The sequence below is a fragment of the Sycon ciliatum genome, chromosome 4, assembly GCF_964019385.1.
Source record: "Sycon ciliatum chromosome 4, ocSycCili1.1, whole genome shotgun sequence".
NCBI lineage: Eukaryota > Metazoa > Porifera > Calcarea > Leucosolenida > Sycettidae > Sycon > Sycon ciliatum.
This window is the reverse complement of record NC_088646.1, coordinates 7764786-7792785: the sequence shown is the minus strand read 5'-3', so window position 1 is coordinate 7792785 and position 28000 is coordinate 7764786. Positions and strand designations below refer to the sequence as shown.

At 48.9% G+C, this 28000-nt stretch overlaps 3 protein-coding genes across 3 annotated transcripts; 2 read left to right on the top strand and 1 right to left on the bottom strand.

Moving 5' to 3' along the window:
- The first annotated feature begins 788 nt into the window (after positions 1 to 788).
- LOC135814230 (probable RNA-binding protein 19) lies at positions 789 to 19946 on the top strand. Its single transcript, XM_065327321.1, has 17 exons — positions 789 to 858; positions 1189 to 1319; positions 1956 to 2013; positions 2217 to 2274; positions 8533 to 8629; positions 8931 to 9041; positions 12166 to 12366; positions 13504 to 13581; positions 13804 to 13828; positions 14070 to 14161; positions 14431 to 14497; positions 16728 to 16807; positions 17006 to 17061; positions 17215 to 17328; positions 17774 to 17876; positions 18159 to 18279; positions 19788 to 19946. The coding sequence occupies exons 2-17, from the start codon at positions 1266 to 1268 to the stop codon at positions 19826 to 19828; spliced, it is 1356 nt and encodes a 451-aa protein (XP_065183393.1). The 5' UTR covers positions 789 to 858; positions 1189 to 1265; the 3' UTR covers positions 19829 to 19946.
- Positions 19947 to 20068: 122 nt separating this feature from the next.
- Positions 20069 to 24079, bottom strand: LOC135814229 (uncharacterized; the record flags this gene model as incomplete). The annotated part of the gene is given in 3 exon segments (XM_065327320.1): positions 20069 to 21284; positions 23050 to 23518; positions 23677 to 24079. Coding segments are annotated over 3 exon segments (1659 nt in total). The 3' UTR covers positions 20069 to 20409.
- A 281-nt stretch (positions 24080 to 24360) lies between these two features.
- Positions 24361 to 27685, top strand: LOC135814228 (uncharacterized). Its single transcript, XM_065327319.1, has 3 exons — positions 24361 to 24735; positions 25229 to 25694; positions 26376 to 27685. Exons 1-3 carry the CDS (start codon positions 24454 to 24456, stop codon positions 27254 to 27256), a joined length of 1629 nt encoding a protein of 542 aa, XP_065183391.1. The 5' UTR covers positions 24361 to 24453; the 3' UTR covers positions 27257 to 27685.
- Positions 27686 to 28000: the final 315 nt, after the last annotated feature.

The following is a 28000-nucleotide window of genomic DNA, read 5'->3' as shown; positions in this document are numbered from 1 at the left end:
GAAAGCCTTGCTGAGGTAATTTGCTTTTTCGTAATGAATGATTTATAACATTGTCACAATGTGTCATGAGTGCTATTTACAGTAGAACGTTCTGCTGCAGTTCGTTGCAGTGTACACGTTTATAGTTCAGTTGCACACAAGAGGTACACAAAAGGAAGTAAAATAGGGCTGTTTCGTTGTTACTCAGAGATTGCAGGTTAAAGCACACTGCCTCTGTAGTACAGTTGCATGTCGCTTATCCAGCTTTCAGTTATCCGGCATGTCACTTATCCAGCAGCGCACTGACAGCTCGTACACTGTATACTTACAATCATGAGAAATCATGAGAAACGTTGCCTTTATTTTAACGCTACACACATGTCAGTCCATACAGAATTATATAGATTAGCACGGTGGCTATCTCAGGCTGTTACTACATCGTAGTACCAGAGCATCTAAGAATACAGGTAGAATCATGCTATGCAGCCCTTTTGATGTGTGAACATGGGATGGACATGTAGTTTCAGTTATCCTAAACATTCATACATTAACAGTGTCCGATCCTGACGATGCCGGATAACTGACACGTAACTGTATTCTGTAGAGCTTGCATCAGCATCAACTTGCCATCAAGTCATGTAGCCTAAAAGTTATGTTCAGAACAATGTTGATTTGGAATGATTTTGTGTGCGTTGATCAGCGCGCACAGCAGACTGTGTACTGCACAACATACTTGGTACCTGTACTCACATTGTTATCACGCAGACACTGATGGTAGCTGTGCGCTTTTTGCTGTTGTGTAGTCTGGGCGTATCTTTGTTGCGAACTTGACTTACGGTGTGACTGAAGAGGAGCTGAGGCCATTGTTCGAAGCAAAGGGTGAGTACCACTATCACTGCATGCATTGTTGTGTCACGTGTTCATGTAGATGCACTGTGCAGCCTACAAGACCCTGAGATGCTAGCACTACTGGACGGTTTACTCGGTGTATGCATATACATGTGCTAGTACTGTAATGCCATACTGCCAGATATGATTTCATTTCGCAGAGACAGGCACCATGGAAAGTTGAAGCTCAAGGCAGTCTGCTAGTACTTGAAACTTCTTCCCTGTAACAGTGTACATCTCCACTATTCTTTTGCCGGAGGTCCTGCAGCCCAGCATAGCGGTTGTTTGCTTGTGTTGCTCCTGTCTGTGTGCCTATTCCAGGACCTGTGTCCGAGCTGGTGCTGCCGGTTGATAAGAAGACGAAGAAGCAGAAAGGCGTTGCCATTGTGACGTATCTAATGCCGGAGCACGCTGTCCTGGCTCTCAACGATTTGAACAGCACACATTTCCAGGTACGGTCAACTCGACTGCCGTGTCTTGCCTGGAACAACGTCCTTGTACTGTACAGTACTGCTTGGTTCCGAAAAACTGGGTGTTCAGGGTCGTAGCCTAGGTTGTTCTTATTTTTCATATAGAATTGTCTATACAGTTGAGCCACCATGTACATTAGAGTATCCTGCACCTGGTAAAATTCTGGCCTGTTCGTTCTTAGGCGCATTGTTCTTCGGCGCTCGGCAGTGCTACTGTATTCTGGCTGCCAATGTACATTGTAGTACAGGTGTGTTGCCTGTTGTGATGCTGGATATGGCCAGTCTAAGTTAGTGACCCTGTCATCATTGCAACATACCGTGCTCTCAAGACTCGATGAACGTCTGAAGTACAACATCTTTTGACTTTGCGCCTTCGATTCTTCAGCACATAGCATTAACTATAGACACCGTGTGCTGTGTACAGGTGTCATCAACTGCTGGGTTGGGCTAGTATCTTGTCACAGCGAAATTCTGCATTATGATCTTCATCATTCTCTACATGTGTGCGCATTCAATGGTGAAACAGCTGTCAAGAGATTGAATTCATTTTTAATGTTGTATACCTATTTGTGCTCCTTATTGTTTTGCTGCTGCCACTCTGTGCTGTCACTTCATCAGGGCCGTGTCCTTCACATCCAGCCAGCCAAGGCGAAAATAGAACGAGTAGAGCAGGAAGGTAATGACTTTTCAGTATACCAGTATGTAGCACTATTACTGCTCTTGTAGGAAAGCTGTTTTCTTTCATAATCATTGCTGCACGCGTTTGTTATGCCACTGGGCATGATAGCATACATACATATGGCACAAGCGTGTTCCTGTTTTATGCATGGGTGAGTTTGTAACCCACATTGCCTATCTGGGTTTCTGTGCACTTGCCAGAGTCAGCCGACACGTCATCATACAAGAAAAAGAAAGCCGCAAAAGTCTCCGCAGTGCAGTAAGTGGCCAGTTTGTCTATTTCCAGTGCAATACTAAAATCGGTGGCATGAATTTCTGGTTGTGGTGCCATTTTTTGTACATGGTTTTAAAGTGCAATGGGTAGGAATGTTACTTACTAGTACCCAGCAGTGCGGTAGTATGGGGTTTGGGATAAGTCTGTGTGGGATTTCCGTGTTTCGGGATAAATCCAGGCTGCGTATGTGCAAGTTTGCAAACCCGATGTTCCTGAGGCATTTTATTATTCTAGTACTCCATAATTGTACTGACATGTAGAGGTAGTTGTAATGTGTGCGAATATGTCCGCATTGAAAACTCTAGGCTTACCACTAAACTCATGCTGCAGTGTTTAAACCGAAGTGATAGTAACACTGTGTGATGCAGTGTTTAAATCGAAGTGATAGTCACACTATGTGAGCCTTTGCTCAGTAGATGCAGGCGCAGTGCGCTACATGAGTGCCACCTTCGGGATGCTGGTTTGGCCGCTATGGGCTTCTCTGTTATATGCGCATGTTTCTTGTACAAGTCGAGCCCAGGGCTCAACTGTACCCCACAAGTTTAGAACATCCACGAGTTCTGAAATTGAGTATTGGAAGATTCTCTTTTCACACAACCAAATAATTGCACACTCTGCCAGCAAGGAACAAAGGAAAAAAGCCCCGACTAAAGAGGGCTACAGGCTAATATATGCACAAGGGTAGATCCACACCGTACAGTAAGAATGCACCGGAAGCGAAAGAAACAAATACCACGCGCGCAGCGTCAGGTTTCTGCGCACAGCTACAGGCAGATCACGCAGTCCGCGGTGTGGACTGAAACTACACAAAGAAAAGTAAGTCTACAATGCACTATAACCTAAGCATCGGGCCATAGATCCATAGTGGCACCGCAATGAAACACGAGAAGGATCATGCATTCACGCAATACAGTTATGATGATCACAAGTGCGACCAGCAGCATGGATACAACGGGAATCACTACTAACGGCCATGAGTGATAACATAATCACACAGTAGAAAGAGGTGTCAGGTGGTTGAACAGCAGTAGTTTTGCCAACATCCTCCCCCCGGTGACGATCCATCGGTCACCCTATCGTCGGACATCCAGGACGCAGATCTTACTGACAGGTCGTCGGAGGGTGCCGGTCTGCGTCTGCACATCTGCTACTCGCACTCGTCCGTCTGGGCCGGGATAGACAGCAGTAACACGTCCCTTCGGCCAAGTGCCTCTCGGCAGGCTTCCATCGGCGATCACAACAATGTCGTCAGGCTTCACAGGTCTTGGATCGGCACCATGCCATTTCGTCCTCCTTTGGAGGCAGGGCAGGTATTCTTTTAGCCAGCGTCGCCAAAGACATGAAACTGACATGACTTCCTCGTTGACATTCTCAGGCAGTAGCAGCGGGGTACAACGATGTGACTTAGCTCGCGGAGACCTCCCCACCACTGACGCCACTTTTCCAGCAGACTGTCCGGTAGGGGTTGGTCCCACCCAATTCCAGTGCGCCAAACATCTTGCAGAAGGACTCGTGCTGCTAGGGTATGACAGGATAGAAACCCCATCGGGTCGAACACTGACATGATCATGCGGAGTGCCTGTCGCTTTGTTGGCCGGGGTGACTTAGCTTCTTGGTCAACGAGGCGTTGACTGAGGCGGAAGTTAAATTGATCAGTCTCTGGATCCCACTTCAGACCAAGCGCTCGCTCCATGGGCAGCTCCGTGCCGCTGTTGAATGTCGGTGCGTCAACTGCTCGGCGCTCTGCTGGAATGTGCTGCAGCAGCTCTCTGGAGTTGCTGACCCAGTGGCGAATGAGGAACCCACCAGCATCGTGGATGGCCGACACCTGGTCCACTCGGTTTCTGGCTTGTTCTTCATCATCGGTGGAGTCATAGTAGTCATCGACATAGTGATTCTCACAGATGGCCCGTACGGCGTCAGGCCACCGATCGGTGAACTCCGAGGCGTTCTTTCGCATCACATACTGAGCGGCTGCCGGCGAGCATGTGGCACCAAATGTCATTGCTGTCATTTGCATGACATCTGGCTCTCGGCCACGGTCACGCCCTCGCCACAGGAATCTCTGTGCTGGCAGATCCTCTTTCCTGATGAGTACCTGATGAAACATCTGTTGGATGTCTCCGCCGAAACCAATTCGGTGTTGCCGGAACTTGAAGAGGACACTCGGAAGAGGATTGAGGAGATCTGGTCCACTGACTAGAGCATCATTAAGGCTCATGCCGTTGCTTTTCGCTGCTGCATCGAATACCAGACGAATTTTCCCTGGCTTGTTGGGGTTAACTACTCCAAAGTGTGGCAAGTACCACCTGCGGCCAACGTTGTCTTGGTCCAGCTCTTCCTCTGTCAGCTTTCTCGCATAGCCTGTAGCGACATACTCTGCAATCTTAGAGCAGTACTGATCTGCATAGGCTGGGTTTCGGTCCATCTTCCTTTCCAGAGACATCAGCCTCGATTTGGCCATTTTGTAGCTCTCGGGGAGGGCGATGTCACTTGAGCGCCATAGCAGACCTGTCTCCCAACGGGTGCCAACTCGCTCGGTGGTGGACTCCAGCAGCCTCTCGGCACGGACTTCTTCCCTCGAGCTGGTCTTGTTGGAGGTGACCTTCACACCAAAAGACTCCGTGCTGAATGACTCCTTGATGAGCTGATGGAGGTCATCGTCAGCGGTTCTTGCAAGGTGGCAATGTTCGATCTGTGCGACTCCTGCCCTGTCATTGCCATGTACTGACCAGCCTAGCTTGCATTTCGTCATCATTGGCGCGCTCGGCGGTCCTTCGATTACCTCGCGGGGAAGAATAAGGTGGCAGTTGTCTTGGCCTATCAAGAGTCTTGGCTTCGTGTTGGCTCCAACGATCTTGGGGCTGTCGGCTAGGTGAGGCCAGCGGCTACTCAGTTTTGGTACGTCGATCTGTTGCTCAGGTAAGTCCATCTTGCTTACTGTCCTCACGTTGTCCAGTGAAAACGTTCCGCCGTCTCCTTCAACTTCGACACGGACACTCTGCGACCGTTTGTCTGTCTGATTGCTGTCATCAGTCCAGGTGAGAAACAGCGGGCGACGGGGTCCTTCGGCTCCAATCTCCTTGGCAATGGCAGCATCCATAAGGGTCACCGTGGAGGCCTCGTCAAGGAGAGCTGACGTACGGACTACACCAGATGGGCCTCGGATCGTCACTGGGACTGTGCGTAGGATGACTCGGTCGCGCCGGTTGCATTTGCCGACAAGATACGTATGTCCTTCCACAGCTTGAGAGCTTGTGTTGGGCTGATCTGGATTCTGGCCACTAGTGCGTGTGTCGTCCGGTCGTTTAGCTGGGTGTAGCAGATGGTGGTGCAAGCGGTCGCACCCTTGCAACCCACATGGCTTCTTGCTCGGGCAGTTACCGGATCGATGCCCATGAGCTAGGCAGGTGAAGCAACGACTCTCGGCCCTTATCCATTTCCAGCGATCGTTGACGCTCTTCTTGGCAAACGTTCGACAGTCCCGAGTGGTGTGGCCGGACCGTTTGCAGAAGGCACATTGCTTCTCGGTGGCGGCGAACGTGCTGCCTCGATGGAATGTGGGGCGCTTCGCACTATCCGCCGGGAACATAGCTGGTCGCTTCACGCGGGACACAGCATCCGCTCTCTCCTCCAGCCACTCTGCTAACGTTTCGAGGGTCACTTCCTGGTCCCGAGTGCGTATGTGCTCCCCCCATAAACGTCGTAGGCTGCTGGGGAGTTTGGAGACGATCTCTTGTCGCAGCGCTGGGTTTGTTATGTGTCCCGTGCTCTCCATCAGCTGCATCGTTGCCACGAGGTTCCCTACCACATTGGCAAGGTCGATCAGTGCTTCAAAGTCCTCTTCTTTCACCGCTCTCTGCTTCTGAGCGTTGTCAATGATGGTTTGTATGACCTGTTCTGGCTGTCCGAAGCGGGTTTCAAGAGTCCGAATGACTCTATCCACATTGTCTGGAATAACGAGCATGGCCATGACTGCCTCTTTGGCTTTACCACTCAACGCCTTCTGGAGGCGTGCCATGTTCTCATGGTTGCTGAAGCCGCACTCCTGTGTTGAGACACGGTACATATGGTGGAACATTGGCCATGTAGCAGGGTTTCCAGAGAAATTCGGTAGGTCTCTCCCAGCTGATTGTCTCGCCACCATTCTCTGGAGATCACTCGGGTGGGATTCCGCTGGTTGCGGCTGCGCATTTGCCACAGGTAGGCGTTCGGCCAGAACCTCGGCCAGCTGCGCCATGGCTGTCGTCATCGTCCTTCCAACTGAGTCTGACACAGTGGATGCCGAATCCACTCCAGCTGTGGCTGTACTGGGCGCTTTGGCACGTTGGTCGGTTGGAGGGGCGGCCTCGTGTGTGCCCTGGCGGTATGCGCCGAGCTGACTCTTCAGCTCTTCCAGCTCCGATTCCCGGGCACTCAACTCACGTTCCAGCTCTCTTCTCTCATTCCCGCGGGCTTCAGCCTCTTGTGCCAGCTCCTCCCTGACGCCGTCAAGTTGTTTCGCTTGGCTGGCCACCTGAGCCTGAACGTCTGCTAGTGCTCGGCGCTGCAACTCGAGCTGTCTGTCGCGGGCAGTGAGTTCCTGTCTTAGGACCGCAGACTCTTTCTTTTCAGCGCTCAGTCTGCAAGTAAGATCGGACCTTTGGTCTTCTGCGGCCTGCAGTGTATCACAAAGCTCGTGATGTGCAGAGGCTTCGAGGGCCAGCCTGTCACAGTACGCACGCTCTTTACATTCCATTTCCATGGTCATAGCCTGCAGTTTCCTCTCAGTCTCGGCTAGGGCAAACTTAGCGGCTGACAGTGTCTGCTCACAGTATTCATGTGTACTGATGGTGTCTGGCCTGGGCTGTACTGGTGGTACGCCAGTGGCAGTGGCTGGACTCCTACATACATTTGGTACAGGGAAAGGATTCCAGTCAGAGAGCAGGTCAACATCTGGCACAAGTGCTTGCCTTGGCATTTGACTATCACAAGCATCTGGTACCTGTACTGTCTGGCTAGGTGTATGACTGTTACTCACAGCCTGAGACCGAACTACAGTGGCTTTATCATGTTGTGGAGCGGGTGTGGTGGCTCCGACTCCAAGATGTTGTGGGCTTACTTGAGCACTAGAAGTATCTACGAGATCAGAGACTTCACGCTCACGGGTATCACGACGCAAATCCCACTGTCGTTCCTCATACTCTTCCACAGGAGGGGTACCAGCCGTATCACTATCGCTATCACCGGGAAGCTCCTCCGCATCTTCACCCAGTGCAGCTCTCCGTGCCGACAAGCGCATCTCCGAGAGCTTTCTCTGCGTGGCGAGTTCTTTCTCGCGGGCTACTCTTTCCAACTCCGCGATATTCTCTGCTTCCGCTACCTCGGCGGCAAGCAGCTTCGCTCTCTTGATGGCACTACTAGCACTAGTCCTGCTACTCTTGGTAGCATTTGTCTTCCTGGAAGACGTTGTTGACGCTGCCGTCAGCGTTGGTGACGGACTGTTCCGTCGTTTCTCCTGTTCGGAGATCATTCCTTCCGGAGAAAATCGATTGGGTTCACAACCCTTGTTCGTTCTGGTTGAGCGACGTAGCTCTTTGCCACTCTCCATGGCTTATCTCGCCTCAGAGGCGTCACAATAGCCGGCTCGAGATCCGGCTCGAAGGACCAATGTTTCTTGTACAAGTCGAGCCCAGGGCTCAACTGTACCCCACAAGTTTAGAACATCCACGAGTTCTGAAATTGAGTATTGGAAGATTCTCTTTTCACACAACCAAATAATTGCACACTCTGCCAGCAAGGAACAAAGGAAAAAAGCCCCGACTAAAGAGGGCTACAGGCTAATATATGCACAAGGGTAGATCCACACCGTACAGTAAGAATGCACCGGAAGCGAAAGAAACAAATACCACGCGCGCAGCGTCAGGTTTCTGCGCACAGCTACAGGCAGATCACGCAGTCCGCGGTGTGGACTGAAACTACACAAAGAAAAGTAAGTCTACAATGCACTATAACCTAAGCATCGGGCCATAGATCCATAGTGGCACCGCAATGAAACACGAGAAGGATCATGCATTCACGCAATACAGTTATGATGATCACAAGTGCGACCAGCAGCATGGATACAACGGGAATCACTACTAACGGCCATGAGTGATAACATAATCACACAGTAGAAAGAGGTGTCAGGTGGTTGAACAGCAGTAGTTTTGCCAACAGCGCACATTAGATTTTCGTGTTTACTGTCTGTGCCTCTTCTTGCAGCTGGACAAACTGGAACACTCTGTTCATGGGTGGTGATGCTGTTGCCGGTGGCGTTGCCGCCAAGTATGGCGTGTCCAAGGCTGATGTTCTGGATGCGGTGAGTTAGTGACACCACAACGCTACTACATGTACCGTACCGTCATGCTGCTTCAGTTCTTGAAGCAGATATGAATACATGTGTTTTGAGAACCTCCGCCTGTTTCTGCATCAAAGCTGGCTGTCGTGGTCGTGTGCAATGTAGATTGTCTACGTGGTCTATGTACAACGTTATATCTCATCCATACTTGATGTATACTTGACAGCACAGATGTTGAACCCAGGCATAATTATATTTGTGAAATTGGGCCATTTCAGCCTTAGTCTGATTGCATTTGTGATGTTATGAATCTTACTGACAGGAAAGCTCCAAAAGCCAAGCAGTGCGACTTGCCCTGGGTGAGACGGATCTGGTCAGGGAGACGAAGGAATTCCTCCTGCAGCATGGTGTTAAGCTGGATGTATTGCAGAAGGTAAGCTTTTTCTGTTGGATGTTGCATTGTGTGGTTTGTGGCTGGCTCTTTATAGCAATAAAGGAGGCCTTCAGGACATTATTGGCAAGGTTCCTCCTCCATGCTTTCCAACATCTCTCCTTGGCCTCGACAGCGGAGCTGCATTCTGGTGTCCACCAAGACGGGTCGGATGGCCGGGTAACGAGTACCTTGGAGGGAATATACTGCTCCATTCCGCAAAGAATGGCAGCAGTCACTCTTTCGCACGATTGATTGGGGTCATCGGATAGCAGTGAAGGCCAGTCTAGCCTACGGAAGTGTGCCCTCAGCCGGTTCCAGTCGGCATAGGCATAGCGCCAAACCTTGCGGGAGGTCGTAGGTTCACGCCTCGGGCCTACTGCTTGGAAGTTAGAGACCACTACAGCATGATCGGACCGCCCGAGGGGAGCCTGGATTGAAGTGGACACTGGGGTGGAAAAATCAGATAGGATTAGGTCCAAGGTGTTTGATCCCCTAGTGGCATGTGGCACATGCTGGGCGAGTTGGTGGGTTGCGCATAGCACCTCAAGTGACTCTCCAGCAGGAGTTGTCTTACTGCTCTGCAGCCATCCAGCGTTATGCACATTGAAATCTCCCGCCAGAATTAGGTTTGACCCCAGGTGCCGGACATTGTCGAGAACACTGTCCAGGTACTCCATAAGAGAAGTGTCAGTCTCGGCACATGATCCTGGTCGGTAGATAGCACCAAGGACAGTGCGGCGCCCGTCGTGCGTGGACACTGATGCCCACAGCACCTCCTGTGAGCCGCAAGCGACATGGGTGAGCTGAGTAACCGAGAGCTCTGATTTAGCCCAAATAGCTACACCACCTCCTGCCTCATTCCGGTCTTTGCGAACTACTGTGTATCCAGGTACAAGTGTATCAGAGTCCAGAGTGCTCTGTCCATACTTCGTTTCCGTCACTACTGCGACATCAATGTTGTGTGTACGGACTGCGTGCTGCAGCTCGCCAATTTTGTTGGACATAGTGAAGGCATTGGTGAGGAGAATACGATGGTGTTTGGCCATTTTAGTGAGATTTCTTAGGCGGCAGTCGTCTCAGCGGTGGCGGCTGCATTGGCAGCTGGGGTTGTTCGCCTGAACTGCCGTTGCCTGTCTCCGAATCATCAGGAACTATGTCAGTGCCAGAGTCCATGGCTTCACCAGTACCGCTACCGCCAGGAGGCTCCCAGGTTGGTCCGTCAGAGGTGGTTGTTGTTGCCAGGGATCCCTCAGAGGCCAAGTTGCTGGTGGGGTGACCCTGTTGTGTGTTGCTGTCATCCTTGCTATTGCCACGGGGATTCTTGTCGTTGCCCTGGGAGCGCCGGGGGTTCTGTTCAAACACCCATGGTCGAGCATAGGTTGGACGTGGCCAGAATGTAGGGCCAGTAACCGTTGGCGCATCAGCTGCGTTGACGGTGATTCGAGCACGGACTTTACCCAACTTGATGAACAGCTTGCAGTTATGGATTGTAAACTCCTTGAGGCCGAGTTGATCCACACGTGTGGACAGGTAAGCAGTCAGTGTTTCCTCAGTTATGTCGTCTCTCAGGTTTCCAATCCAGAGGACCGCTCGTCGCTTTCCTTTGCTGGGTGGGATCTTTGTAACCAGTTCCCAGAGCCCGTCAGTGTCACAGAGTGGTGGAACTGGTACCGATGGCTGGGGGTCGCTGGGGGAATCAGTGGGCTTGGGCTTGTCTTCCACTTGATGGGTTTGGACTTCTTGGGAAGGCTGGTTCTCTTTTTTGTTTTTCTGCATTTTTTCTTTTTTTTAGGAATTTTCAGATTTTCGTCCTGAGTATCAGCATCCTGAGCTTTCTCACAGTCAGGTTGTGGGCGCTGGAGGAGTTCAAACTGCGACTGCAGCGCTTGAAGCTGGGAACTCAGGTCTTTGATTTTCCTCAGCAGATAAGCTTCTCTGTCAAGTGAGGCACTCACTTCTTGCGTGACTAGCTTGAGAATATTCTCCAGCGTACTTTCAAATCTGGGCAAACAGTCCACCAGGCGCAGGTGGTCTTCGCAAACTCCAGAAACTCCACCTATACTAGCCCTTGAACCTGTGGAAGAGGGCATGTCCTTTGGCCCTTCCATGTCCATCACAGGATGGGCGTGGAGGGGAGTAGCTACAGAGCGAAAAATTCTAAACTAACTAATACTTGAAAAAAAAGCCCCTGTATACATGTGTATACACGTGTATGTGTGTGTGCGTGTGTGTATCTGCCCCCCCCCCCCCCCCATCCATTGCCCCATTGCGTATCTTGGTGCCGACAGGTGGAATGCGCTGCCTCCATCTTGTCGCCTGGCCGGGTCGCCTGCTTTGTTTCACGCTCACTCAAAGTCTCATTTAGGGTTCCCAGTAAAAAGGAAACATTGCCTGTTGGGAAATCCCTAACAAAATAAGAAAAAACTAATAATAATATTAATAATCTGTGTGTGTATCTGTGTGGTGTGTGTGTGTGTGTATATCTGCGTGTATCTGTGTGTGTGTGTGTGTGTGTGTGTGTGTGTGTGTGTGTGTGTGTGTGTGTGTGTGTGTGTGTGTGTGTGTGTGTGTGTGTGTGTGTGTGTGTGTGTGTGTGTGTGTGTGTGTGTGTGTGTGTGTGTGTGTGTGTGTGTGTGTGTGTGTGTGTGTGTGTGGCTTCTGTGCAGTGGTATGTGCAGCGATTTCCAATCGATAGGTTGCGGGTTCGATTCCCGGCGATTATGGTCACACATGTCTTTCTTCTCTTTCTCAGACTCTTTCTGACTTTTCTTTCATTCTCCTGGGTGGTTACCAACAGCCAGTGCATGCCGGAGTATGTGGTGTGATGTGTGTGCGGGAAAAAATAAAAATAAATAAAAAAGACCAAAAAGTAGGGATTCACTGGCCAGAAAAAAGCCACTTCATAGCTGTGTGGTGTAGACCAGGCTGAATAGTGGCGGTCAATTCTTCAGCCTTGCAAGCTGTTGAATGGTGCAATTCCAGCACAAGTTGCTATGGCTTCTGCTGTAGCATCGCTATCATCGCCTCCGGCGATGGGCGTCCAATGGTCCAATGGTGTGGCTTCTTCATCTTATCAGAACTTACTGCTGTATGTTTGCTTGATGTTCCTCGTTTGGCTGCACAGGGTGCCATAAAGCGCAGCGCAACCGTCATCTTGGCAAAGGACCTACCATCTGGCACGACAGCAAGTAGCTTGCGCAAGGTCTTCGTACCATTCGGCGATGTCTTACGCGTGGTGTTGCCTCCCTCTGGTGTCTCGGGTATCGTTGAAATGTCGGATCCTGAAGAAGCCAAGGCAGCCTACAAAAAGCTATACTGCTCTTGTGTAAGTGCTTTGGATTAAGTGAGTTATTGGGAAGCTGATCCAGGTTGTAGTGTGGATGGGTGAGAGAGGGAGAGAGCTGAGAAAGGGCAGAAAGCAAATTTTTCGATTATCAGACCATGTTCGTATACCGTGTTTTCCCGTTGCTCTAAGAAACCTTTGACGAGGCATTGTCATCTAGGAATAATTTAGTCATACTCAGTTGTATCTTGCGCCCCCATCTCAGGTCTGAACCATATTAGGAAAGTTGGTTGTTCCCCACGCGTACTGCTGAGCCATATTGTTTCAATATATGCGCATGATTAGGAAGTCGCACTTGATTTGTAAGTCGCACCCCCTTCTTTGCCTTTGGACTTTAGTGTGAAAAGGTACAACTTACATTCGGTGGAATATGGTATGTGCGAGATTGCAGTACATGTGCACCGTACCTCTTTCAAGGTCGGCGGTAATAATAATATTACAGCAGGATCCGCGTCGGCATCGCTTGAATGTTCAGAAACACACAAAGTAGCCTTCTCATCCGCAGGCCACCACTATGCCTGTTCACCTTAGTGGCGAATGCAGACCTCACAAGTGAGTCAGGGGAGAGGAGGCTAGTCTCTCAACCGATCGGGCGTGTAACGGCCCATACCCCTGTAAACTGCATCCTTGTTATTCTCACTCCGAGCTGTAAGTACCCAGTTGACCCTACACAGTTCAACGCGCCTAAAAGTCATTTTACGCGCTCCCTGCTACCAGCGCGGGTCTTGAACTCGGGACCTCATGATGCGCAGGCAGGCCTGCAAACCAATCGGCCATATGCATTGGTCTGTACTTCTGTATATAGCTGGTGGTATGTAGCCGTAGATTCTTCGTGTTTCCTTCATTGTGCAATGGAGAGCTCAGTTTTTGTGTGATGTTTGTATAGTCATTGTGCTGTGTGTTCTGTCGTATGCAAACCATGGATATCAGCTTGGAATTGTGGTAACTGTTCTCTGACTGTCTCTCTCTCTCTCTCTCTCTCTCTCTCTCTCTCTCTCTCTCTCTCTCTCTCTCTCTCTCTCTCTCTCTCTCTCTCTCTCTCTCTCTCTCTCTCTCTCTCTGTGTGTCTTTGTCTGTCTGTTTGTCTGTGTACGGTCTGCTAACTTGTCTGTCTTTTAGTTTGTGGACCGGCCTTTGTTCTTGGAGTGGTGTCCAGAGGGAGTATTCTCCGGTCCACCTCCAGCATCAGCTGACTCTGTAAGTTTGTTATCATATTTTGCTCTTGCTGCTGCTGACCTGCTACTGTCCTTGTTATCCAGGCGCCTCTTTGTTCCAGTCATACACGTTAGGAATGTTCATTATTGATGCTTTCCCAACAAGATAAAGTGGTGTCTTATTGCCGTGACCTTTTGTCAAGACAGTATTGACTAACGCCCACTGTTGAATATGTGTATCTTGTGTGTCTGTGTGCGTGTTCAGGACGAGGAAGACAAGGGAGGTGATGGTAAGTTGTGCTCAGTTGTGGTACAGGACTTCAGGTTTTCCTTTCCAAGTATCGCCAGTGACAACTAAGATTGTGGACAGCGATCTTGTAGACTGATTGATGACAGCGAAAGAATGACTGTGGTGAAGCTGGCCGGAGCTAGTCTTGAGTGTTGTGTTGCAGTTCTGTTTGGTCAGAGTAAGTTTTAACATAAAGTTATGATCCTCTCTGTGCCTACGTGTGTACGTATTCTACTTTGCAGCTGATGTGGATGACGACAGCGCAGCACAGCAGCAGAGTACATTGTTTTTGAAGAACCTCAACTTCAGAACTACAGAGGACACGCTGAAGACGGTAAGTCCCTCTTCAAGTGCACACTTCTTTTCCCTCTAGTAAATTCTGAATGGTTCTGTCCCTGAACATGCTTACGCAATCAACTATGACAAGACGAGCTATAAACTTGGGGCTCTCTTCACTATCTCAACTGTGGGTGTTGGGTGGCGAAGATGTTCCCTGCCTTTTCACCAAGGTATATCTAGGCGAATGTGAGCAAGGGTATACCAACTCCAGAGTAATAATACTGTGTGCTTTTGTTGCCGGCGGGTGTGCGTGCGTGTGTTCAGGTATTTATGTCGATTGGACCAATTCAGAGTGTGACCATTGCCAAGAAGAAGGACCCTAAGAATCCAGGTACCCACACATGTATTCACTGTCACTGCCGTAGTCTGTCAGTACACTGCTGTGTCGTTTCTTAACTGCCGTAGTCTGCAATGCTGGTCCAGTGCCTCAAACTCAAAGTCATCGACCAGCAGTATCAGCCCCTGGTGGTCAGCGCAGCATCTCACACTGTTGTATTTTGTAATTGAGTTGAAGTGCTGCAACTGTGATGCATCGAAGCATGCAGCATGCGGTGCACATGCTGCTGTGTTGCGGAGTAGGCTTTTAAATTTAACTGTGGCGCTCAGTGTAACAACCGACGGCTACCGTTGCTGGATTCTGACCCGCCGAGCCCAAGTTGAGAGCTGAAGGTGGTATGTGTGTGTGTGTGTGTGTGTGTGTGTGTGTGTGTGTGTGTGTGTGTGTGTGTGTGTGTGTGTGTGTGTGTGTGTGTGTGTGTGTGTGTGTGTGTGTGTGTGTGTGTGTGTGTGTGTGTGTGTGTGTGTGTGTGTGTGTGTGTGTGTGTGTGTGTGTGTGTGTGTGTGTGTGTGTGTGTGTGTGTGTGTGTGTGTGTGTGTGTGTGTGTGTGTGTGTGTGTGTGTGTGTGTGTGTGTGTGTGTGTGTGTGTGTGTGTGTGTGTGTGTGTGTGTGTCTACTGTGTCTACTGTGTCTACTGTGTCTACTGTGTCTACTGTGTCTACTGTGTCTACTGTGTCTACTGTGTCTACTGTGTCTACTGTGTCTACTGTGTCTACTGTGTCTACTGTGTCTACTGTGTCTACTGTGTCTACTGTGTCTACTGTGTCTACTGTGTCTACTGTGTCTACTGTGTCTACTGTGTCTACTGTGTCTACTGTGTCTACTGTGTCTACTGTGTCTACTGTGTCTACTGTGTGTGTGTGTCTACTGTGTGTGTGTGTCTACTGTGTGTGTGTGTCTACTGTGTGTGTGTGTCTACTGTGTGTGTGTGTCTACTGTGTGTCTACTGTGTGTCTACTGTGTGTGTGTGTGTGTGTGTGTGTGTGTGTGTGTGTGTGTGTGTGTGTGTGTGTGTGTGTGTGTGTGTGTGTGTGTGTGTGTGTGTGTGTGTGTGTGTGTGTGTGTGTGTGTGTGTGTGTGTACCACCTTTGTTGGTTTCAGGGTTCATATACTTTCTATTTGAAGTATACATACCTGTTAACCATGGACTGCTTCTGGCTAGATTAACTCTTGTGTAATCAATGGTGCTAGTGAAGCTTATATCAGATCCACTCTGATTTAGCCACCCACACTAGTACCAAGTATTACTTTCACTGGGGGCAGGGGTACCTGCAGTTGGATCCCGGGACGGATACCCTGATGCCGTCAATCCTTTTTCTGCACCTTTTCCTCACCCACTTACTGAGGTGTGGTGAGCCCGTAAGTGGGATCATTTCAAGTCCACCCTAGTTTGGGGATTTCAGGGGGTGTCGGCCGCTGGGTGGTTCAATGGCCAATTGAGTCATCTTTCCAAGATTCCTTTTGAGTCTCTCTCCCCTCTCCCGGGGAGACCCACGTGACCAGTTTTGGCAGTGAGCAAGTACAAGTACAAGTGTGTGTGTGTGTGTGTGTGTGTGTGTGTGTGTGTGTGTGTGTGTGTGTGTGTGTGTGTGTGTGTGTGTGTGTGTGTGTGTGTGTTTGTAACCACCCAGGACAGTGTATGCCGGAGTATGTAGTGTGGTGTGTGGGTGTGTAAAAAAATGAAAAATAGGGATTCACTGGCCGGAAAAAGCCACTCCAATCAGCTGTGTGGTGGACACCAGGCTAAAATTGGTGGCGTTCAATTCATCAGCCTTTCAAGCTGTTGAATGGTGTAATCCCAGCACAAGTTGCTATGTCTAACATAGCTCTTCGCTATCATCACTTCCGCGATGGGCATGTATGAGTTTGTGTGTATGTGTGTGTGTGTGGGGGGGGGGGGGGTCTGCTCCATAAACTACATACTGTAGAACGGGTAATTTTAGCGACGTAAAAACCCAAGTGAATTTAGCGATCGACTCATTTTCGCTTAAGTTTCAAGTCGCTAATCCGTTGAGACATTAGTAGTGCACTGGTGATCCGTGAGTAAGATCGCTGCAAATCGCTAAAATAAAATGTCGCTATTATAAAACCGGTTGACAATGGGAAAACGCTAAAATTAATAGTCGCTAAAATTATCCGTTCTACAGTATGTCCAGTGTCACATCAGCCTTTGGTTTCTCCAATGTCCTCATTGTGCTGTGCAATGTGTACATATTCAATGCAGGTAAAACCTTATCAATGGGTTTTGGTTTTGTGGAGTTTGCGCAACGAGAGCATGCTATGGAGGCCATCAAGAACTTACAGGTATGTCCACTTACTTTCTCCCGTTACTTTCACACTGACTGACGCGCACACCCATTCTTTCTTTTTTATCCCTCGGTTTCACCTTTTTGGTTCTCTCTGTGTCTCTCTTACTTGCCTCTTTTCTCTCCGCTGGCTCGCATGTTTATGTTGACTTTCCATGCTAACCGTTTGTGGTCTCTCTCTCTCTCTTGTTCACAGCATCATAGCATTGATGATCACAACGTAGAGCTGAAGATGTCAGATCGTACAACAAAGTAAGTTAGCAGGCTTTGCAGGTACCTGTGACTGCCACAGACGCAAGGCATTCGCTGTGCTTGTGTATGTGTGTTTAAACATCATCTCTTTGTGGGTGAAGCCATATTACAGACATAAATGGACTTGTGTTTCATTGTTGTTCTGCCTCATAGAGTTGCCCCACGCGCCGGTAAACGTGCCAAAAGCTCTGCAGCTCCAAGCAAGAAAATTCTTGTTCGCAATCTTCCTTTCGAAGCAAACGGCAAAGAGATCCGGGAACTTTTCAAGTAAGCACACGGCTGTATGCAGAGTTGCAGACTAGTTTATTTTTTTCTTTGTGCACTTACCATTATTACTGCTACCTAGTAGAGCATACTGCATATCCATCTTGTGTGGTTCAATCTACGGGCAATACTGTCTCACACTTGTGTGGGCAATGTAAGGTGACTGTCATACTGTGGGTGAAGCTGCAAGTTTGTACCGTGTCTATTAGTATTTGTCCATCTGTTCTATCAGGAGACTGGGAGAGACGCAGCAAATTCCTTGTGACGCCTTTACCCTAGGGCAACTTCATCCATAACTTCACACACACATACACTGCCATGCTGTGCTTTGCTGTGCTTTGCTGTGCATGGCAGTTGACACAATTATTTACGTGTGAAGTGCATTGACTTGAAGTTCACGTGGGTGAGTGGATGATATTGTGCCTATCGTTTTCCTTCTGGTCTCCAGGGCTTATGGGCAGATTAACACAGTGCGACTGCCGAAGAAACCTGGCACTAACAATCACCGTGGTTTCGGCTTTGTTGACTTCCTATCCGAACAAGAAGCTGAGGTAACGACTCAGATTACAGACATTGTTGAATCGTGTGTTTCATGTGATGCGGTTGATGAGTTGAGTGGTTTATGCTACCGGTATGTCATTACAATTGTAGTGTGGGAAGAAATGCAAAGGGCGCTACTGTGTGTGCGCTATTGTTGTATTCTGTTGCCAATGGAAATAAGCCTTGTGGTATGTCGATTCAGCCGGTTCTGTTGATTGTGATTTTCAAATTAGTGTCACCTCGCCGCCTATGTAAAATACTCTGCTGCCTTTTACGTGTATTTCTGTTCCCAGCGAGCGTTTGACGCTCTGAGTGCCAGCACTCACTTGTATGGTCGAAGGCTGGTGTTGGAGTGGGCTATGCAAGAGGAGACGGTGGATAGCGTGAGGCTCAGAACAGCAAAGCACTTTCATGGTATGTACTAGTACTACTTGTTGCTGCTGCTGTTTCTGCTATACGCAACGTTAGAGAATATATACAAATAGGCTTGTTTGGGAGGGATGGGGTGTGCCCGCTGTTTGTCTCGTTTTGCTGAGAACTGAAAATAAAACTTATCTCTAGATATGGACGAGCACTGTGCAAGCGTATAGTTGATGCCCGACACGAAGTAAAACTCGTGCTATCGGTCATTGCCAAGGCAAAGGCTGTGTGACTATAGCATTGTCAACCTAGGTGTACCTTTCTGCAGCTGAATGGGGCTTGTGTTGTGTGGTGCAAAAGCAGGATCCACGAGCAGGATTCGAACCCAGCCCCTGTCTTTCCGGGACAGCGCCCTACCGATTACGCTACCAGAGATCACACAGATCCGTGGGTCCTTCTTGCTACACTGTTCCCCGCCCCAACAGGCTGTGTCCTCATGCCGTACCTACTCGCGGGGTATGATGGGTCGTCGGTTGCGTTTGAGCAAGCGTTGGGCACCAATGTACAGTCAACTTTGGGTATAACGACACTCGGCGGGGCATCAGAAAAGTGTCCTTATTTGCGAAGTGTCGTTATACCCGTAGTCTCATTTCGTATTACAGTTAGATGGGACTTTGCTCTGGGCATGGAAATTCTGTCGTTATTCGCGAATTGTCGTAATATCCACAGTCGTTATTAGCGATTTGACTGTAGTCGAGTTGTATGTGTTCCTCTAACACCAAACCACGGAGTACATTAACGTGTTGTACCGATATATTATTACTATTATACTATGGGAAGGATGAAATATACAAATAGAAGCTTATGGGAAGGACTACTGATCGGGCATTAAGGTGAGGGCATAGGTCTTCCGAGAACGTCGTTGGATATGCCCTCCCACTAAACTTCTTGCCCCCACAACCTTTTTCGTGCTGAAAGACATTGATGCTGCTGCTGTTAAAGCCGCAGTAGCTCCAGCTGTGCTCGTGCCAACTTCCGCTTCCGTAACCGGCCCATGGTGTGAATAAATAGAAAGAAAAGGACTCCTCAAAGCTCGTCACTGGTACTTCAAAGAAATACTTGTACTCCTAACTGTTAGACAAGATGCAAAAACCCAAGGCCACAACGGCGCGGCCGCTGTCGATCGTTGAGCATTGTAGGGATCTGGCGGTCACATGCTGTGCTACAGTAGTGCAGCTCGGTGAAATCCGACCCAAAGTGCATATTTGGCGCCCTCTACTTGCACGGCCCTTGGCGCCCTGGAAGTGGTATGAATGCGGCTGGATGTACACATGTACGAGCACAGTGGTGTAATCGGAATTGGTCCAGGGCGTCAGTTTTGCACTTTGGGTCGGATTTCAGTGAGCTCAACTGTATATTGTATGAGCCGTACAGAGAGCTTCGGACTGGGACTGGGGAGCTTGCCGTTACATCCTGTACCGTTGTCTCTGGGTCGAACGTGAGCTAGGCTAAAATGTAACATGGCATGTTTTGGACTGTGTTTATTCTTGCTCATTTTGCAGAACCACTTGCCAAGCGGAAGAAAGTTGAGCTCAGTACGTAACCTGTTGGAGCTCTACTGATTACATGGAACCGAGAAATATATTATGCAATGGTAATCTTTCTTCCTCGAACTGATGAGCATTTTTCCTCGTTCAATTGCCAACATAACTTTAGTTTTACTTTGCCGGTGTTGATCTCGGGCACCCTGGAAATCCCTTTGAAAGAGGATGACAGCAAACCCAAGCTCATCAAGGACAGTCATTGCTGCCCGCTATTGCAAGCCAGGAGAGTCTGTTGAACACCAAGTGCGAACCAGCAAGTCATTCTTGCATCGCCTTTTCACATGCGTCAGCTCAAAATCAATCGAGTATTGAGCGAATGTTTAAGTGCTCACTGCTGCAGTATCCTATGTGTACTAAACTACTGTCGTGAGTTCAATGCCTCTAACCGTCTAGGTAGACAAAGACGTGATTCTGTGTCTGGTTTACTTCATATGCCACTGTCTACTTTGCAGGTAGTTTTGATGACTGTACTGGCATGTGCAACTGCTGCCATAAATTTACTTTGAAATGCAGTTCATGAACATTAATATACTCCACAGCCACGTACTAAAATAATAATTACGGCCTACGCCTTCAGATTCTATGTTGATTCTATTATGGGTGGAGTTACGTGCATTTGAACAATAGAGAAGCTAAGTGGTGCAAGAGTTTGAAGTGATGATGTCTTGCTAGACAGAGGAGCTGGCCATGGGAATGCAGCGCTTGCACTGGGCATTTCTACCCAGCCACCAGCTTCTGTTGGCCCACAGTTGTAGGTCGTAACATTTAGACTTCCCATACTGTCCCTGTGTTGCTGGTCAGCACCCTCACTGAGTGTCCAGGTCACTGGCTCATTGCAACGGTTGATGACGGCCAGGTTCAGCTGAGAAACACTGCTGAATGCTGCAGCTTGAAGGCAAGACTTACCGCTCAGACCTTCTGGCAATGTACTAGGTGTCACTGGCCCACCGGTGATGTTTACACGATACATGTCTTGACTTTGTGCAGCAACTGAGGATAGGTGAGCAAACAGCTGTGAGACTCCGTTCACATACACCTGCGTGGCATTGAATGTCTTCATACGCACCATGCCAGAGTGAAGGTCCCAACCCATTGTGTCCACACTCAGAAAGGCATGATACTGCATAGACTGTATTGTTTCACCATGCTCCACGCCAACTAAAACATGCGAGAGCATGTTCAGGGCGTGAGGTCCACCGTCACGGTCCAGCTCAGTCCTGTCGCCCAGACCTTCATTGTACTCCGTGATCAGCACACTGATATTGTCTCTGTACAATTTCTTGCAGAACTTGACTGCTTCACCGTAGGCGATCTGCGGCCATGTTGCTAGCGAGGATGTCCACGTGATGTTGTCCCCGTGCTCGGAGTGTCCGAGACTGGCGTAGTCGTGGATTGTAACAGCATCAAACAGGTGTTGATACTGTGCTAGCGTCACTGACCATGACTCTGCCAACTCTGCATGTACACAACCCAAGAACAGAATGATGAGGTGCTAGACTTAGTTTAGGGAAAATCACGGTTCACGTGAGACTCAGTTAGACTGAGTTTTACCGCATCTGCAGGAACGCCACACCACCCTCTAGGGTCAAGACACAGATGCAGCTCTTAGGCTAAAGCGGTGGGAGGTGAGTAGATCAGACCCACGACCAAGCTAGTGAGACGCAATGGTACACTGTTCATGGTTGCATTTTTTTATACGAGAGCTGAAGCAAGACGAAGATAATTATATTGGTTGGCACTGACGTAAACCACTGAAAAAGTCACACATAATGCTGTACACGTGTAGTGTGCTCATAAACTGACATACTTACATGTATATTGTATTAGGCCACACCAAGTTAATTCTATGTTTCGCGTCGGATATTTTCTGGAAAAGGCACGCGGGCGGGCGGAAAAAAAACAAAAACAGAAGAAAAAACAAAACTCCATTCTATGTGTACTGAGCCATGTTGCACACAGAATACCCCTACTAAACTGTCACTTCTATCCAAAACGACAACAAGTCGTCACAGGACAGCTGGCAGACTGGGCTGGGGCGATACAGAGATTTCATGGATGGCTCCTCCTGCATTTTGATATGAGTCGAGTGGGATCCCGCTCTATCACAATCGTGGAAAATCTCGAAGTCCTTGACACTTGGAATCTCTGCTCGGCTTGGTGAGCAGGCCCTAGGCCTACCGCACGGCTTGGAAAAATATAAATTTTCATCTCTCGCACCTTCTACGTACCATTGCCTGGAATGCAAGATTATCGAGAAGCTGATAACCTCTGATCTGCCATACTGGCTAGAGAATGTTCGTCAGAACATCCATCGATTGGCTCGTCTAGGTTCTTTTTTTTTCTTGTCAAGGATTCGAAAAGGTACGCGGGCGGGTGACGCGAAACATAGAAATAACTTGGTGTGGCCTTACCCGATATACTCATACACTCGGACGCCTCTTATCCGGGCACCTTGGGACCGGGCACTGCCCGTATCTCAGATTTGCCCGTATTTCAGGATAACTCATCTACTATGTATCATATCATTCGTTGAAGAAGTTTATTTGGCAACCATTGCACATGTTAAGGATACCAACATGATCGATCGATAACGACGTGTGGATTACACAGGTTGATGGTGACAAAATAAGCACTTGTGCATACGAAAAAAAGTTCAAACCCCCAAATTCGAAGCATTTTACCATAGGAACCCAAGCTGAAGGTGCCCGGTAGAGAGACGTGCCCGTATCTGAGGCGTCCGGATAAGAGACGTTTGAGTGTACCTCGGTTATCCGGACATCGAAGTTATGGGCACTTCAGTCTACTGCCTACTGGGCATGTTTGGGCGAGTCTAGCACAATTGTGACTATAATCTTTGATCTTCCAGATTTCTTTTCGCTAATAAACAGGGTTCATGTTATGCACTATTAAACCTGACTTGTTATCATGGTTATAATGAGGGCGGACCTGCATCATAGTTGGTGCACAGATATACGGTGGGAAGTGACGTAGTGCGTACAACTGAGCTGCAGCAGTGCAGCAGGAGGCCTGCTTGAATCCTGCGTGCACGCACTACATGTATATCACCAAACTGACTGGAATCCAGGCATTTCACCGTGACAGCAACCCAACCAAGCTGCACACTCTGGGTTTCACGTACTCTTGATAACACGCATCATAACTGTATCATTCCATAATTCGAAGTGTACATTTATAATAGACCCCAGCATGCACGACTCACCAATCTCTTCTTGCGTCATCGCTATTCCTATATCAGCTGCCAGGTGCTTTGGAATGAAGCTGCCTATGCCGCCAGCTGGTACTGATATCTTTACCTTCGGGAAGCGTTGCCGAAGTTTGGTGATGAGGGACTTGCATTGGGTCATGTAAGTAGAAGCGTCGGGAAAATGCCACCTGTATTGCTTGTTGAGATATAGCTCGTTGCCGATTTCAACAAAGCACTCCACATCGGCACAGAACGGCTGCAGTGTGTTGATCTGCATGTCCCAGGTGCCCTCGTCCATTGTCAACACATTCAAATCAAATACCGGCAGCTTAGCACCCGTTCGCGATGCCAAGTCCTTCACAAAGTTTGCCGGGGAGAATGTTCCCTCTGGGAACTTGTTGACGGCCGCACTCATATTGCCGCACAAGCTAGAATGTGAGCATGTTGTTGCATATCTACCACTGGTAATGTTCCAGTAGTTTGCCTGTAGCAGCAACCAGCAAACACACAACACTACTATTCAAGCCTCTGCCGCTTGTGGAGACGATGTATAATCCAGAAACTGAGATCAATTGTGTACAGAGTGTGTCATGATGCATCTCATTTCATACTAGTACTGTAACGGGCGGTGGATATACCTACCACTGCCCCTCCTGGATGGCGTAGGTAACCCACTCTTAACGACTCCACTGCATTGACTAGAGCCGATGAATCGTATGGGATCTGCATTACCGGACCCAGCACATCATTCAGCCCGAACAGCTTGAAGTTCGTTGGAAGAACATCCTTCCTGTCAATAGTGAGATGAGCTGAATCTGCTAGTTGCCGGCCACCATTCAGAGCACATTGGACGATTCCACACGATACCAGCAGCAGGAAAGCGGCCAGAAACATGGCAATTCCAGCAACACGAGGGTTCATCATCCTGCGACGACTACTTGCCACCGCCAAGACCATGAAGACTGGCAACTAACTTATAATGGGACTTCTTTTGCTCTGCAAACGACTTCAGCAACCAAACCAAACCATAGCGCCTGTTTTGCGCCTGTGACCACGGTCGGTGACTGCTGCTCGTATATGGCTCCACATGACGATATATCTGCCGGTAAACCATGGTAATCAATGCATTGTGTATGGTAAATCTACATGAAGTAGGAGTATGACTGTGCACGTGCAAGGAAATCTACAAAGTCCGGTCCAGTACTATACTGTACTACAAAATTAATGACTATGACCTGATGACTATGACATGATGACTACGACATACCGGTAGTCATAGACCACCGACCTTCACACCCGTGTGATCATTACGACAATCAGAGGGACGAATGAACGGCACACAACACACAAAAGTAATAATTCACTGCTACGCAACTGGCAGATCTACTCGTAGTCGTTTGTTTGCGATCCATCAGTAAAATGAAGCTCCTTCGTGGTGTGGAATGGTCGATGTGCCTATGGCTGATGTTCCTTGAAGTATTAGTTGTTGTTGGACAGGGCGCTAAAAGCGGGCACATAAACAAGGAGGGAGCAGCGCAACTTTCCATTGACCGTAGCGCCAAACTTCCCACGAACTTCAAGCTGTTCGGGCTGAACGATGTGCTGGGTCCGGTAATGCAGATCCCATACGATTCCTCGGCTCTGGTCTGTGCAGTGGAGTCGTTGAGAGTGGGTTACCTACGCCATCCAGGAGGGACCGTGGTAGGTGACGCCACAATGACTATGCACATGATGACTGTCGCAAGCTATGACATGATAACTAATTACTTATAAGTAACATTAGTTGATTTGATTGCTAACGCTAACACACAAAGTCCGGCAGCAGTAGATCTGCAGCGGTGAGTCCTAAATAACCGTTACCAATATTGTAGAACTCCCAGTACGTTCTACAGTTCTGACAAGAGAAATCCGGACCAATGTACACTTGCAGCGCCGAAGGGCGCTACGCCACTTCACATCTGTGCTCGAGGGCACTGAACTGGGATTTCGGCACAGCAAGTGTACATCAATCAGTTTGGATTTCAGTTGCCATTGTGTGGTAGATTTTACTGTTGCAAGAGAAGAAGGATCCGCATGCAGGATTCGTCACATGATGCATCACTCTGTGTTTCCGGAACACTGGCGCCGCTTCTCCCCAAAGGTGTGTTGGCATCAGTACTGCATATGCCTTTGTGTTTGCTGGTTGCTGCTACAGGCAAACTACTGGAACATCACCAGTGGTAGATATGCAACAACATGCTCACATTCTAGAGTGTGCAATATGAGTGCGGCTGTCAACAAGTTCCCAGAGGGAACATTCTCCCCGGCTAACTTTGTGAAGGACTTGGCATCGCGGACAGGTGCTAAGCTGCCGGTGTTTGATTTAAATGTGCTGACAATGGACGAGGGCACCTGGGACATGCAGATCGATACACTGCAGCCGTTCTGTACCGGTGTGGAATGCTTTGTTGAAATCGGCAATGAACTACATATCAACAAGGTATACAGTTGGCATTTTCCTGATGCTGATGTGTACATGAAGCTTGTGGAACCCCTCATCAACAAACTTCGGCATCGCTTCCCAATGGTGAAAATATCAGTCCCAGCTGGTTTCCTGGGTGACTTCATGCCTAAGCAGCTAGCAGCTGAAATGGGACTAGTCTCACCTCAAGAACAGACGGGTGAGTTTAGATTATGGAAGTCCTTCACCACATTTCAAAACATGGCCTAGCTCTTCGTCCTTTTATCCAGTGCACACCTGGTCCTTTCATCTCCTACCTCTTGGCAGCGTCAGAGTCAAAGTTATGCTCTGTCATGTGCATTTCTTCAGTAATTATACACTGTACCGGCAGGCCCTGCAAAGAGGGTGGGTATACCGGTATGTGCAACTCTACTGAGCCCAGGCGGGTTGCCAGGCGGGTTGCTAGGCGCGTTGTACATATAAATCACTCTAGGCCCTAGCCTGTGTTGATCGACAGGCCCGTTGACAGGCCGCGGACTGGCATTCTGCACTGGGGATTTTGGCCAAGTAAGCAAGCATACTGAAGATGTGTTTTATACGAGCTTGTAAGCACAGGGCTGAGGCATGTCACTGCCCAATGCCGGCAATGGGCGGGATTTCGGGTGCCTTGATCCAAGATCCTGCCGGGCTGGCCAGTGTAAACGGACAGTAAGATTGCAGCTTCTTTGTCTGCCGGTATGTCCGAGATCTTTTATTCCAAGCATGGACCAGAGCGGCAACTTACGACTCCTATTGTGATTAGTGCCAACCCGACTGCCCGGGTGCCTGTGGCTGAAGTACACTGGCAGCTCGTGGGAATGCTTCTTCTTCGCAAACGTGTGCCTATGCCCCTCTTCTGCAGAGCTTACTGAATCATGGTCAGTGACGCTAGCAAAGTACCAGCACCTGTTTGATGCCGTGACAATTCATGACTATGGGAGTGATGGGCATGCAAAATCAGGGGACAACGTCACACGGACATCCTCACTAGCAACATGGCCGCAGGTCGCGTATGGCGAAGCAGTCAAGTTCTGCAAGAAATTGTACAGAGACAACATCAGCGTACTGATCACGGAGTACAATGAAGGTCTGAACGCCAAGACTGAATTGGACTATGATGGAGGACCTCACGCTCTGAACATGCTCTCGCATGTTTTAGTTGGTGTGGAGCATGGTGAAACAATACAGTCTATGCAGTACCATGCCTTCCTGAGTGTGGACACAATGGGTTGGGACCAACACTCTGGCATGGTGCGTATGAAGACATTTGATGCCACACAGGTGTACATGAATGGAGTCTCACAGCTGTTTGCTCACCTATCCTCAGTTGCTGCACAAAGTCAAGACATGCACCGTGTAAACATCACCGGTGGGCCAGTGACACCTAATACACTGCCAGACGGTCTGAGTGGCAAGTCTTGCCTTCAAGCTGCAGCATTCAGCAGTGTTTCTCAGCTGAACCTGGCCGTCATCAACCGTTGCAATGAGCCAGTGAACTGGACACTCAGTGAGGGTGCTGACCAGCTACGCACGGACAGTATGGGAAGTCTGAATGTTGTGACCTACAACTGTGGACCGACAGAAGCTGGTGGCTGGGTAGAAATGCCCAGTGCAAGCGCTGCATTCCCATGGCCAGCTCCTCTGTCTAGCAAGACATCATCACATCAATCTCTTGCACCACTTAGCTTCTCTATTGTTCAAATGCCACACAGTGACCCAAACCATCGTGCGCCGCATATTTAATTCTGGAAAGCTTTCCATTTGGTGCCATATTTCAGTGTCACTACACTATTATCGTGTAGGTTGCTACGTGCCAATTCATTATCGTGCATACCAGTAAATTCTCCATCATGCCAGAACTGATGACAAGGTCCAGTACTTTTTTTGCTGAAAATAATCCTGATCCTATGTGTTATGTGCACTTGTGTCCGGATATGATGGACAATCAGTGCATGTCTCACGCAGTGTAGAATGTACACGTACATCTACATGTTCATTGTGTAGTCTGAATACAGTAAGGTCGTGCGCTGAAGAACGCAGGGGCTCAAGGCGCAGACTAACATTGCTCTAAAAATTTCAAATGCTAGTTTCAGTTCATATTCTGTGATGGTGAGAGCATACGATGCAATCACGCCACGTCGAACATGTAGCCGAAAACACTGTTCTGTAGTACCATGATGTCGTCCTTTGCAAACATAACAATGACTGTGTAACAATGTGCATGCAAATATCTGTTTGCCATCACCAGTTCCACTGCTTAGGAAACCCTTCGGCCGGAAAGGCTTGATAATGATACGAGGAGCTTAGCAAGTTAGCTGCTATGTGAGTATGTCAACCATGCCCATGGTCCGACTCAACATTTAATTACGTAACATCAACTGGGCCCCTCTAGCTCTATTCATGTGGTTGGCCGAAGCGCTGTTCGGCGAGCTGTCATGACAGGCATGCATACACGGCGCCGCGGCGGCCGTGCGTACAACATGTACG